At 39.0% G+C, this 13,949-nt stretch overlaps 1 protein-coding gene across 1 annotated transcript in view; it reads left to right on the plus strand.

The window, feature by feature from the left end:
• The window catches only part of PKD1L1 (polycystin 1 like 1, transient receptor potential channel interacting), a 158,459-nt gene that overhangs the window by 62,194 nt on the left and 82,316 nt on the right, over positions 1 to 13,949 (plus strand). The window contains 8 exon segments of the mRNA XM_021714974.1: positions 605 to 800; positions 1,623 to 1,679; positions 6,901 to 7,113; positions 8,381 to 8,608; positions 10,028 to 10,138; positions 10,253 to 10,410; positions 11,614 to 11,714; positions 13,629 to 13,821. Coding sequence (XP_021570649.1) covers positions 605 to 800; positions 1,623 to 1,679; positions 6,901 to 7,113; positions 8,381 to 8,608; positions 10,028 to 10,138; positions 10,253 to 10,410; positions 11,614 to 11,714; positions 13,629 to 13,821 — 1,257 coding nt within the window.

Here is a 13,949-nt window from a genome sequence, read left to right on the forward strand (position 1 = left end):
AGCAGGTCAAGGCTGCGGTGGCTGGGAGCAGCCACTGCACTCCAATTTGGGCGACAGTGAGACTCCAACTCAAAAACAAAAACAAAAACAAATCTCTTTCCATGATATCGTGTTGCTTTTCCAAGTGCAAACAAGTGAACTATGGAGTTTGTCAAAAAGTAAATGTTCATTTTTGAAATATGAAGTCTTGAACTTGTATATTTATACAAACCACAAGAACAATGCAGATGTCCCCTCCATCATGGGCTTAGACACTGACTACTCACTCTAGTTATTAAAATGTTTGGAGAAATTCAGCCATCTGTAGCAAGGTGGTATGTCTCTCTGGTTCTGAATGATATGTCTTCATCTGCCATGATGTTTCTACATCAGTATCTGTCCAACTTCTTGTGCTCTTTTTTAGTTCTGATAAAAGGAGTTTTTATAGAATTGTGGTATTATTCCTTATTATGCCTTTTTAGTTTACTGTGCCCAGGCCAACTCTCCTTTACGTACTTCTCTTTCTGCACTGTCCAGCCCAAGACATGTTTTTACTCTTGGTGGGCAGGGTGAATAGTTTTGCAGCATGTTGGAGTGATTATGATAACTCTTGTGTTTCCTTCAGCTATCATTCCAGCCTGAAAAACCTGTCTACCCTCCAGTTGATGGGGAGTTACAGGGAAATCAGGAACTACATCGCCATGATCACTGGGATCCTGAGTCGTTTGTTTAAGGAGGACGAAACTGCCTCTTGTGGCCAATGGTCACGAATACAGGATACATTCATTTCTACAGTCTGCAAATTAACTTTTTCAAATCAGGTATGGGCCAGAGCAGCCGGAGTTCAGTGTCTCTAAGTCTGTATCAAGTAAGAGGACTCGTTGGTGCATCTGGCAGGGGTTCATGCTTATGAAACACAGGCAAGAAATGACACTGGGGTCGGTGGGGGGTGGTGGCTTGACTCCCACACAGGGCTGTGGTCTCTCTAACCTGCTGATGTGTATCACAAATGAATGCTGCTACCCATAAAAGAGAATGATCCAAGTTGATTATCATTAAATAATTCACTGAAGTTTGTATGAGTAAAACTTATGCAAATCCAGTCTGATTCTATCTCATTAACAATTATTAACATTTATACCCTAGAGAGTTAAGTTCATGATGATGTACAACTTCTAAGGAAATGACCGTATGTTCACATGTTACTGTCCTTGCTCAGCTTTTTTGCAACTGCTATCTTATAATTGTCACTAGGGAATAGTCACATTTAAAGAACAACATATTTCATTACAATGATAAGATATTTCACTTGAAATAATATGTTTTCTTCCTCCATAATTCTCTCTGACCCCTTTTCTTTGTTTTACTTGGCTCTGGGTCCCTTATTTTCTCTTCCCTGGTATTGATTTCCTGGTGGGGTGTGCTGAGGGTGGCCCCAGGGCATTTTAAGGAAAGAGGCTGGACAGGGAGGAAAACAGGAGACCACAGTAATAGTCTCTCTAAAGGAGGTCTGGCCTTCAGTTAATAGTCTCTTAGCTGAAAAGCATGGAATCTATTCTGTTTCTACATAAACAAGCTATAACTTTAAACTAACTTTTCTCTTTCTCTTTTCTTTTTTTGCTGCTGTTGTTTCTTCTGTTCAGGAAGAAATGGTTAATTCTGTTCTTATACTGAAGGACCTCACAAGCTTCTCTAATAAGGTTAGTGCTATTTCTTTCCAAGTATATTTTTCTGCAAATTATGGAGAATATGATCAGTTATTGAAGACTATACTGTCCAGAGTTATGTTTTGACACTTAGATTGGAAATATGACTTTCTCCTAAGAATTTTTCTGAATGACATTGTCCATCTCAGATCAGATCATGGGTAAAGAACATACTTCCTTGGTATAGAAGTTTGGAAACCCAAAGTAGAAATGAATCCAAACAATTACTATCCATGCTAGAACTATTTTAGTCATTGTTCTTTATTGTGAATACATGGCATTGGCTTTTTCTGTCTTCACCTCTTCTATTTATCTCAAGTCTCTTGGCACCCTTTCCTCCCCTTCAGCTGTCGTCCTCACCTCTTCTATTTATCTCAAGTCTCTTGGCACCCTTTCCTCCCCTTCAGCTGTCGTCCCATTGTGTTGCTCTTTGAGAGGTGAGATGAAAGTCCATCAGAGTCCTTCATCTACCCTCAGTCTGCAGATGTACTCTCTCACCATGGACGAAATCTCCCCACTTCCCGCATGGACTCATCAGTGTAGGAGTCCCCTCCAGGCCCTCAAGTCATCTTAGTCTGTGACGGGTGTCCCCTGGCATCTGGCCATGCAGCCTGCATGGCTACAGGCAGTGATTCTACTCCTGCCCATTTTCCCTTCTCCGGTTCACCACCCTCTTTGCTGCCTCTTCCATTTCTCCCTCTCTGCTGGATACTCAGCCACATGCTGAGAATCTCACTTATTCTTTTAAAAATCACTCTAGTGAAACACATCCTCTTCCAGCTGCCACCTCACTTCTATGCTTCTCTTCACAGCAAAGTACTTAGAAGGTCAGTTCTGTGCCTGCTGTGAGCCATCCTTGCCATCTCTCGTGTATTTTGAACTATCAAAATCAGGCTTCCCTCCCCATTTCCAAATCGAAACTGTTCCCATCAGAGTCCCTGAAGGTCTCCATGTGGCCAGATCCACAGGGCACCCTCTGCTCATCGTTCTCTCCCCCTTCTGGGGACACACCCTTGTCCTGGCTTCATGACATGGGATCTTAGTTGGCCTTGTTGACCAACCCTTGTTGGCTCCTCTCCATCTACAGTTACGTGGTCAGGGTCTCAGGGTTTTGTCTTGGGTGTCCCAGAGTCTCCACCCACACTTTCTCCCCTGGTGATCTCATCCGGTCCTTTTACTTAAAATTGATATGATTATATATATATATTTTAAAAATACATTTTTCATATCTTCAACCCAAACCTCTCCCAAGCACTCCAGACTCATGCTGTAACTACCCACTATTGTTTCCATGATGGCGATAACTGCTCAGCCCAGCACATCAGGGTGGAGCTCCCTTCCCTTCTTTCCAACCTCATTGCTCCTCCTGCTTCCTTCAGCTCAGGACAGGGCAGCACCATCCACCCAGAATTACGTGTCAAAGCCCAGGTGTCACTAGAGAGTCCTCTCCTTTCCTCATCCATCCACGTATAATTTAGTCATGTCAATTCTTCCTCAAGAGCATAGCTAGAATCTTCCCATCTCTTCCACCTCTACTGCCCCCAGCTCTAATCTAAGCAAGTGCCATTTCTCATTCAGGTCAGGAATGTGTCTCACTGTCCTCCCTGCCTCCTCTCTTGCCACCTCATAATCCATGCTACAGATGGCAGCCAGAGAGTCATTTTAAAAGCCTGAATCAGTGTATGATATTCTCCTGCTTAAAACTTTCTGTGACTTCTTGTTCCATGTGTAATGAAATCCAAACATCTTACATGGCTGCATGGTTTGGCTCCTTCTTACCCTTCCATCTGCCTTTCCTGGCTTGTCTCTCCCTGTCTAGCCATCCTCTAGCAGTACTGGCTTGTTCCTTTTCCTCCTGTCCCCCCCCGCCGGCTGATCAAAGACCTTTCATTGGACTCTCAGCTGCGATGTTTCTGCCACAGAGAAGCCATCCTTGACCTACAATCTAAAGTCACCTCTCTTGCCATCATCTTCCTCAGTAATAGGAGCAGCTATCTCATCAATCAGCAGCTTCTCATTATTGCCGCTCTCCCCACTGAGAGGTAAACTCCATGATGGCAGATACTTTTTATTTCTCTCCACCGCAGAAATAGCCACAGCTGTGGCACATGGCAGAGACTCAGGAGACGTAAGGAATAAATGAATGAATGATGACTGGACAGCTCTTCACCCTCCTCCCTTCCCTCCTTCCTGAGGCTCACCCTTCTCATCATGAGTTTCTCTATTCCAACAACCACCAATCTAGGTTGAAAGGCCAGTCTTCCCTTGGCAACATAATCCTCTTTTCTTGTGTTAAGCTATCTTCAGAAAAAACACATCTGGTCATGTCACCTTTTGTTCAAAATATTTGATGGCTTTCTAGTAATTTGCTGATAAACCTGGATTGTTCTGCATATCTTACAAGGCATATCTGCCTGACTTCACCTTACTGTCTGCACCTCACCTTGTACAAGTCCCAACACAGCCAGCTTTGTGTTCAGTCACTCTTGATGTTCCTTACATCCTGAAGTATTTTATTTTTCCTAAACTTGGAACAGGCTACTTCTTCCTCTGAGAAAATATTATTTTCTCCTCAAAGGATTCAAATGCCATCTTCTCTGTGAAATCTTCATACAGTTCTAAAGGCAGAGTTCATTTTATTGGAAACAAATTTGTATATGACTTTGCTATAGCACTATAGCACCTTTGATTGGTGATCTTTTTTTTGCATATCTGTCTTCCAACTTTAGACTACTTAGTCACCTAAGTTAAAAACTGTATTAGTTAAAATAACATTGGCTGCTATAACAGATAACCCCGAAATCTCAGTGACTGCACACAAAAGAACACAAAAGAAGTTTGTTCTTCATTCACACACATTCCATAGTAGGTGTTTGGTGGGTGGTCCCCCATGGCGATTCCGAGACTGGCTCTTTTCTTCTCATGCCTCTAACACCTCTACTTTGTGGCTTCTTCAGTCAGGGGAAAAGAGCATGGATAAGGTACACTGCTTGCCGATAATGTAGACCTGGAAAGGTCATACCTCACTGCACTCACATTCTGCCTCACCTGGACTCGAGGGACTTGGGGAATGAAATTATTTCCCAAAGGTGATTCTACATGAGGTTTCAGAGGATGAATCTGGTAGATATCAAACCATACGTGCCATAGTCTCTCTCTCATGCATCTCTGAACCCCAGAGTCTGCCATAGTTCTTAGCTCAGAATAATAAATAAAACTGAATGTGATTGTCATTTCTAAAGTAACCATTTCTAATATTTTTGGCTTAAAAAGCGGACAGTATAAAGTGGGCGTGATATGTTCTTTAAAGCACTTGTTTTATTTTAGGTAAAATATTATTTTTTAAATTTTAAGTCCTATTTTGTTGGTAAGTTGCCTCATGTCTAAGGTTTTTAATCATAGTTTAAGTATATTCCCACATTTAGTTTAATTTTATTTTGGGTGAAAAAATTGATTTTTAGAAGCATTTCTTTTCTAATATATTTTTATTTATTTTAATAGCTTTAGGGGTACAAGTTATTTTTGGTCACATGGCTGCTTTTTATAGTAGTGAAGGAGTCTTGGCTCTTAAGTGTACCCATCACCCTCATTAGTGCACATTGTATCTGACAGGTAATTTTTCTTCCCCCTTCTTCCCATCCTCCCCTCTTCTGAGTCCCCAGTGTCCTTTATGCCATCCTATTTATGCCTTTGCAGAGTGCTAGCTTAGCTTCTACTTGTAAGTGAGAACATGTGGTATTTGGTTTTTCACTGCATCTGTGCCAACATCTATTTTTAAAAAAAAAAAAATAATGACCATTCTGACTAGTGTATCTTATTGTGATTTTAACGTGCATTTCCCTGATGATTAGTAATGTTGAGAATTTTTTTGTATGTTTGTTGATCACTTGTATTTCTTCTTTTGAGAGATATCTATTCATGTCATTTGCCCACTTTTTAATGGAGTTATTATTTCTTGCTATTATTTACTTTATTCTTGCTGATTTATTTGAGCTCTTGTAGATTTATTTGAGCTCTTTGTAGCTCCTAAATCTTGCTGACTTGAGCTCTTTAGTCCCTTGTCAGATGTATTTTTTGCAAATATATTCTCCCATTCTGTAGGTTGCCTATTTGCTGTGTTGATTATTTATTTTGCTGTGCAGATGTTTTTCTGTTTGTCTAAGTCACATTTTTGTTAAATAAGCATGACTAACAGAAAATAGAATCTCATTTCATTTTACTGGACACACATGTATTTAGCAATTACTAAATGTTATTAAGGTACAAAGAAGAAGAACATTTAGTCCTTGTCTTTTAAGCACTAATGAGCAAAGCTAAATATGGAAACAGATTTACTTAACTAAATATGCTAAGTCTATGATTAGGATAATGACAAAATTCTGCAGAAACACAAAAAGTAGTGAGGCTAAATTTGTTTGGTGGACATTTGAAGCTGGTTTTAAAAACATAAATAGGAGAGAATCATAATTTTGTTACATGTGATAATGGCATTGTGAACATGTTTTTAGAAAGATCATTGTCAGCACTACATAGTAATGTATTCATAGATTAAAAATAATATGAGATTTGTTTTAAATATTTTTTAAAGTTAAGTGGGAAATAAACGAAAAATCATTGCTAGTGATTGATCATTGTTAAAGTTGAATAATAGGCATATTATACTACTATACTATTCTCTCTACTTTGCGCATGTTTGAAAATGGTCCATGTTAAGAGCTTAGGGAAAGAGAGAGAAAGTAGGATTTTGCTAGGCCAGGGAAGGGTAAAGGTACTGGAGGCAGGGAGAACATGTAGGGCATCTGGAAGAAGCCTCAATTCTCTGAGTACAATAAGAATTTCAGTGTGGCTCAAGAATGGAAAGCAGATGGGTAGGTGATGGGGAGAGAAGGCTGTGGAAAGAGGTTGGGACTGACTTGTGAAGGGATTTGCAAAGTGGTTGTTGGGATTCAAACCAAGTAACAGCTTGAAGCATTAAAGGCTGTTAGTGACCATTAACTTTTCTTTGATCATTTTATGGGTCAGGAACAAGAATATAAGACAGCAAATTGCTACTTAGAAAGTTGGCCAATTATCACCTAGGATCAAACCTGGACTTGAATCCGGTTTTCTTGACCCCTCGTTCAGTCATTTTATTTCCCACTCATAGTGAAAGAGGCAAACATATATGCATCATGTGCTGTGAATCACTTTATTTACATCTTTTCTTTTTATGTAGCTGAGCTTTATGAGTGCAAGTCTTATCCTAAAATATACCCGGATGCTCCTTGCTCAAGACCAGTTCTCTGGGAGGTTTGTGGTTGACAAAGCATTGAGGCTTGAGCTCATTCTTCTCATATCCAGAGTCTGGGAAGTCTCTGAGCAGGAAAAATTGAGGGATAAGTATTATCTACATAAAGAAGGAGTGACAGTCATCTCGGATGTATTGTTAGTAAGTCATACTTTTTATACACCCATGAAAGTTCTGTGCTGTTTTCCTCTGCCAGGATGTTAACCTGTGTTTGTATTTGTTTCTCAAAACCCAAAGTAGAATCAGTTCCTGAAGTACTACGCTTATTGTTCTGGGTGGTGATTTGTTATTTGGAAATTTCCATTTCGAATTTTAAGTGTTTCATAGTAATATTGTAATATTTCCAGTAAAACTGTGTTTCTGTTTCATCCTCTTGTATTTTGGTAGATTTTCATTTGGGACATTTGGGACATTTGGGTCTTTAGACTCAGAAACATTATTTCTCAGGGTACCTTCTGCTTTTTGAGGACCAATGTGAAATAATGAAATCATTTCTTACATGTACTAATTTTAAAAACAGCTGTGCTGATACATAACGGCTATAAAAAATGCCAAAGTTTATTTCATTTATTTCTGCTCTAGCAACTTTGGGAAATTATCTCAGATTTTTAAACTTTCAACTTATAAAATGACCAAAGGTTTCAAGACGCAGCAAGTTAATAGAGGCTTTTGTCCTTCTTCTACCAGTTTATCATCCCACCCATCCAGTCCCATCCAGTACCATCCAGTCCCATCCAGTAACTGATTGGTAGTTACTGTAATGTTTGGGAAACTAGAAAGTAAATAGATACTCTGTCTGAACCTGCTAATAACAACCATCATTACTCATTAGTACACTTAGCAACATTTGTTGCATACCTACCCAGTGCTGAGCACAAAGGCCCTGTGCTCATATTTCTTGCTGAGTCTCCATGTTTTAAAAATAACCATGGCAATAAATCAAAAATTAGCCGGGCATGGTAGCGTGCGCCTGTCATTCCAGCTACTTGGAAGGCTGAGGCGGAAGGATCGCCGGAGCCCAGCAGGTCGAGGCTGCAGTGGCGGGAGCGGCCACTGCACTCCAATCTGGGTGACAGAGTGAGACTCCCACTCAAAAAAATAAAATAAAATAAAATAAAATAACCATGGCATAAAAACTCCCTTTTGATGGGCTAAGAATGCCCGAGAACATTCCAGTTGTTAAAGAATGAATAAAATGTCACAGAAATGTGTCAAAACAAGACAACTTTGTGTTTTGCTATGATTTGCCATTTCTATACTCGTACCAAAATCTTTGCTCAGGCAAATTAATCCTGTCTAAACTGAGAAATGCTATATTTTCTATTGTTTTCCCCCTTCCTTTGTCTGGATTCAAGACTATTTGCTCATTAGTTAGTTAACATTAGTCTCTCCATGCTCTGTGTTTCAGGGCTGTCTCTCTTTGAACCGCATTAGCACTGGGCAGATGGAGTTCCAGATCCTTCTTCATCACAACCCTCAGAGTTCTGTCCAGAGCCTGGGCTTTGCCCAGGTACATTTACCTGGTGACCTTGCTGGGCACAGTCCTGCTATGGCAGAAATGCAGAGCCAGTGCTACATTAGCCAGCTCGTACTCTTCAAGAAGAGCCCATATCCATGGGGACAGCCTCCTGGGCAGGTACAAGATGGCAGATGACCTTCCACTTCTAACTATTTGCAGAAATTGGGCTTCAGTGACAGAAAGAGAGACCAGGTTGGCACATGTGTGCCAGTTTTTCAGTTCCAAGAGAGGGGCCACTTACAATGTGTTGCTGTTCCCACTTCTCTTGGAAGATCAGTTTCTTCAGAAAAATCCTACCAGAACTGATGCTACTGGTGTCTGGGCCATTGGACCCCATTCCGTGTTTTCTGTGGGGTTTTCTAGCCTATTATCAGAGAACAAAAGGCTCAAGCAGGTTGGAGCATGTGGTGCAGTGATGATTCAGGCATCATGGTCAAGCATGATTTTTTTAACTTAGAAAAGTGTAGTTATTTAAAAAGACTTACTGCTGCGGAGGTGCAGTGAGAGTGATCTTTCAGAAGGCACTTGGTCACTAGGCATCAGGAGCTTCAACAATCTGGATCTTTTCATTATACTTAGGAATCTACACCATGGAAAAGAGAAAGGATTTATTCAGAGCTAGATGTTTTGTCTTTTTTATTTATTCAAAACAATTATGGTAACCCAAATAGAAATGTTCAACATGGAGTATCATTCCTATATAGTAAGTGGAAATTATGTCAATCAGGGAACTTTAATGACTTTGGAGGATTTCATGCAAAAAAAAATATAGAAGACTGAATTATCTGCCTAGTATGTGCTCAATGCATAGAAAAAGTGTGGTATGCAACTTTCTCACGTATGATTTATCTGAGCTATGGAGTTATAGGTAAGTTAGTTCACTCTTCTTTGTACCTTTTTATACCTTCCTGATTATCTACAATGAGCAGATATTTGTTCTTGTATGAGCTTTTCTCTCTCCTCTCTCTCTTTTGCGCTGTGGTCTCACTTTATCACCTAGGCTAGAGTACAGTGGCACAATAACAGCTTACTACAGCCTCGACCTCCTGAACTCAGGCTATCCTTCTGCCTCAGCCTCTTGAGTAGCTGGGACTACAGGCACATGCTACCATGCCTGTAGCATGTAACCTGGCTAATCATTGTATTTTTTGTAGAGATGAGGTCTTGCTATGTTGTCCAGGCTGGTCTCGAACTCCCAGGATCAAGCAATCCTCCTGCCTCAGCCTCCCACTGTGCTGGGATTATAGGTGTGAGTCATTATACCTGACCATGTATGAGCTTTTAAAGTAAAAAGCAAAAAATATTTTTAAAATGTTAAAATATATCAATTTTAATAAGAGTAACACAAAGGAAGCATCAAATTCATCTCAAATCCTGACATCCTAAGTAATAAAATTCATTTTATTTTCCTATGCAGTCCTCTTATACCAGGTACATAATTTATATAACTATAACTGTATTCTTTGGTTTTCTGCTTTTTATGCTTAAGTTTATGTTTTGCTGTGATTTGCTCTGAGATGGTCTTTGTTCCCCAAGATTGATGGATCTGTTGACGTCTCCCTCTACAACTGCTCCAGCAGAAGACCCATTAACAGACATTGGCTAAGGAAACCTGTGACAGTGGAGTTTGGGGAGGAAGATGACCCAGTAAGGAGAACCTTTCCCACCGTCCCTCTTTATTTAAGCTGTTCTGACTGTTGTTTAATGCTTTCACTTTTCCAAAGGCAAATTTTACTTAACTCGTTTTATTTTTGATAACAGGATAATAGGAGAAATAAAACAATGTTTGTATTGCTTTGGGATAAAGTGAATTTTCATCAGTTCATTGGACTTTCTGGAAACTCCCAAGAATCTCTACAGATAGAAATTGAATTTTCTAAGCCCATTGCAAGAGCGTTTCCCATCATGTTGCTAGTAAGGTATGATGACGGTGACAGCTAAGATGAGAATTAGATCAGAGCAAAACATATCATCCTTAAGAATGTTTTGTGAAAAAAATTAGTGACTTAAATTGTGTTTTTAAGGCAATAATGAGGCTCATTTAAATAAATTATGTCATATATTCTCCTGTCCAGATAGTAGACTTCCTTTTTTTTTTTCTTGAAGTTGAATTCCTATCTCTGTTATGCTTATTGGAGTAAAAAATATCAGAATTGTTAGCTCTCTGGGTCAAAATTCTTTTTTTTCCCCAAACGAAGAAAATGTGTTCAAAATTATTTATCTAAGGAAATTTGATAACTCAATCATCTTTCTCAGGGATGCTGTGTTCATAAGACTTGGGTGGGCCTCATTTTACAACTAAATTACATGGGAAGGCTAAATAAGTGAATATTAAAAAGATTCTTTGGAATCATACGTGAAAAGTGCTAAGAAACCACCAGTTTGCAAAGCTTGTGGTAGGTCTGGATGGACAAAGTCTTGATCATTTCTCAGAGTTCAGCTCTCTGACAAAGATGTTTACAATTTTGTTGCTGCTGATTGATTAGGTGGGCATGTCACCTGGATTGAGGGACACAGCAAGATACAGCAAGGGCTGTGTCTTATGCAGGTGCTATCCACATAGTCTTTTGCATGTGGCTCAGTCTCTACTTGTAGACTCTCATTCTACCAAATGAGCAAAGCCATTAAATGTATGAAAGTGTCTATTTGCTTAGAGTTTGGATTTTATCCTAATTCTTTGTCATATACAGAAAAGATAAATCAGTTCTGATAACTGTATTAATCTAGCTTTGTGTTTACTCTCTTTTATCTGCTAACAGGTTACCATAAAGAGTTAATAGAAACACAAACTGTGCACATGTGCTGTGGGTGCCCCTCCCTAGCCACAGGGAGCCACGTTGTTTCATTGCTACACCTGGTCTTTCCTTTTCTTGTTTTTTATTAGTTTTGTTTTTTTTTTCTTAAGTGAAATGATGGGTGAAAGTGTTATACAGAAGTGTTTATTAAGAGCTAGAGACCAGGTGGTGTTGCAGAACAAGCATATGGGCCCTTGTTAGTCCCATACTACCTCCTTGCAGCGAAAAGGGTATTTTGCACAAATGGACTAAAATTTTGGGAGATGTTTCACTGAAATCTTGGGAGAGGGAAAAAAAATGAAACATCATGACTTTTTTATCTTCTAGATTCTCCAAGAAACCTACTCCCTCTGATTTTCTTGTGAAAAAGATCTACTTCTGGGATGAGCAAATTGTACGAATGTATGTACCTGCTGTTTCACAGAAAGGTCAGTGGGCAAGATGTTTTAATTTTCAATTCTGTTAGATGATGAAAGCATCACCTATACCATATGTGTTATCCATGATAAAAACATCAGAATCATTCTTCTGCCTGCTTGGATACAAACCACTCCATAATGGGTAGCTCATGAAAACTACCCCATAATGACGTACAGTCCTTGCTATACAGCAGTGTTGGGATGGCACGCTGTTCACAACTCTGGACATTCTTAACATTATGGTGAGCTAAGAGCACACAGTCAAAAGTTAGTTAAATTTGTTATTTTTTCTGTGTGGAGTTTTGCTATAAATTTTGTATATAGGAAGGTTTACTGGTTTTTTTGCATGTAGTTTTTTTTGCATGCTAGGGCTTACTTTTATCCATTTATTATTTTTGTATAGAATTTATAAGACAATGTACTGTTCAAATGTTTAACCCGTATTTTAAAATGTATACTCAGAGCTAAATCTTGCTTTCGACAACCTTATCCCGCTTCTTTGTTCTCTCCAATTTTTTTTATAGGTAATTGTTTTTATTAGTTTCTTACTTATTTTTCCGATGTTCCTTTTTGGGAAAAAAAGCACACGCGCATTATTTCCCCTTATTTCTCACACCCTTTTGCATGTGCTTACTTCAATTACATATTTAGAAATTACCCAATATGTATTCATAATCTTCATTTTTTTTTTACTGCTACATGCTTCTCCACTGTACAGGTATATGTACTGGTTTATTCAGCCAGTCTCTTATGAATTCATATAAAAGACTTGTGTATGTACTGTGTTATCTTTAGGGGAAGGAATATATCTTCAAGTTAAATTCCTAGATATGCTATATTTGGGTAAATGGTAAAGGCATGTATGGTTTTAGTAAGTATTGTCAAATTCCCCTTTAGCAGTGTGTGACAATGCCTGTTTTCCCACAGCTTTGCAGCAGACTATATTTTTGAGCTATTGAATTTTGCCAGTCTTATCATTGAAAAATGATAATTTAAATATTCATTTTATATGAATTAAATTGAGTATTTTTCATCTATTGAAAGGCCATTGTCCACTTTTTTGTGAATTGTTCACACATACCCATTTTTTGTTGAGTTTATTTTTTCTTGATTTTAAGAGCTCTTTATATGTTAGGGCTATTTGTAGAACTTTTTATTTAGGTTTTGAGCCATAGTTAGAAATTAATTTCTTACATCCAGGTTATAAAAGAAGTCATTCATGTGTTCTTTTAGTACTTGTGCAGTTTTTTGTTGTTTTTTTTTTACTTTCACACTTGAGTATCTGATTGGTGTTTATTATTGTATATAGTATGAGGTAAATGCCTAATTCCATATTTTTACAAGTGACTAGTATCTGGTTGCCCCAAACCATTCTTTAAAAAGACATGGGAAATTTAAAATAAATAGAATTTTAATACATGTGCTTCAAAGCATAAAAATTATCCCAAGATGACAGACTAAAACCACATGGGTCATCACACTGCCCTTACCAGGATAGCTTCAGACTCAGATTATGCTGAAATTTGGCAGACAATTTGGGGAGAACCACAAAGTGGGCTTGAATGGCATCCGGCGGAACTGACTCAACCCTCTTCTGTCCTCACTAGTGTTGTGGGGTGACCTGTTCAAGGGGGACTAGGAACATATGGGGCACTAGAAGCACAGTTTTTCTTCCTAGTTTTCTGGCATTCCCCAGTGAAAATCAGCACCACGAGTTTTGACTGGACACATTTAATCCACAGTTTAAATGATCCAGGTACAGGAAATGGCCAGAATTGGATGTGCTCTTTCAAATCTTCATCTCCCACTCCTTGTCCCCACAGGTAGTAGACCAGTAGTCTGTCTGCTACTCTTAAGTTTGGAATGAAGTAGACCCTTCTACAAACTTCAGAAATAAACCTTGCTTATTTTTTTTCTTTTTAGATGCCAGTGTAGGGTATTTATCCTTATTGGATGCTGACTATGACAGAAAACCTCCAAACAAATACCTCGCTAAGGCTGTGAACTACACAGTACACTTCCAGTACATCCGATGCCTGTTTTGGGATAAGAGAGAGTGGAAGTCTGAAAGTTTCTCTCCACAACCAGGAACTTCTCCTGGAAAAGTGAGCTGCAGGTATAGACACAGTGTAGAGAAATAACCTGGGACTTTTTGGTGACTGCATTTCCTTTTGCGTTTGGCCCAGCCCCTGGTGCCTTTCCTGGATCTTGCCCTCCCATAAAACACTAGGGCACTCTTGGTGT

Source organism: Carlito syrichta, unplaced genomic scaffold (genome assembly GCF_000164805.1).
Source record: "Carlito syrichta isolate Samal-C Ts95f unplaced genomic scaffold, Tarsius_syrichta-2.0.1 Scaffold306292, whole genome shotgun sequence".
Lineage (NCBI taxonomy): Eukaryota > Metazoa > Chordata > Mammalia > Primates > Tarsiidae > Carlito > Carlito syrichta.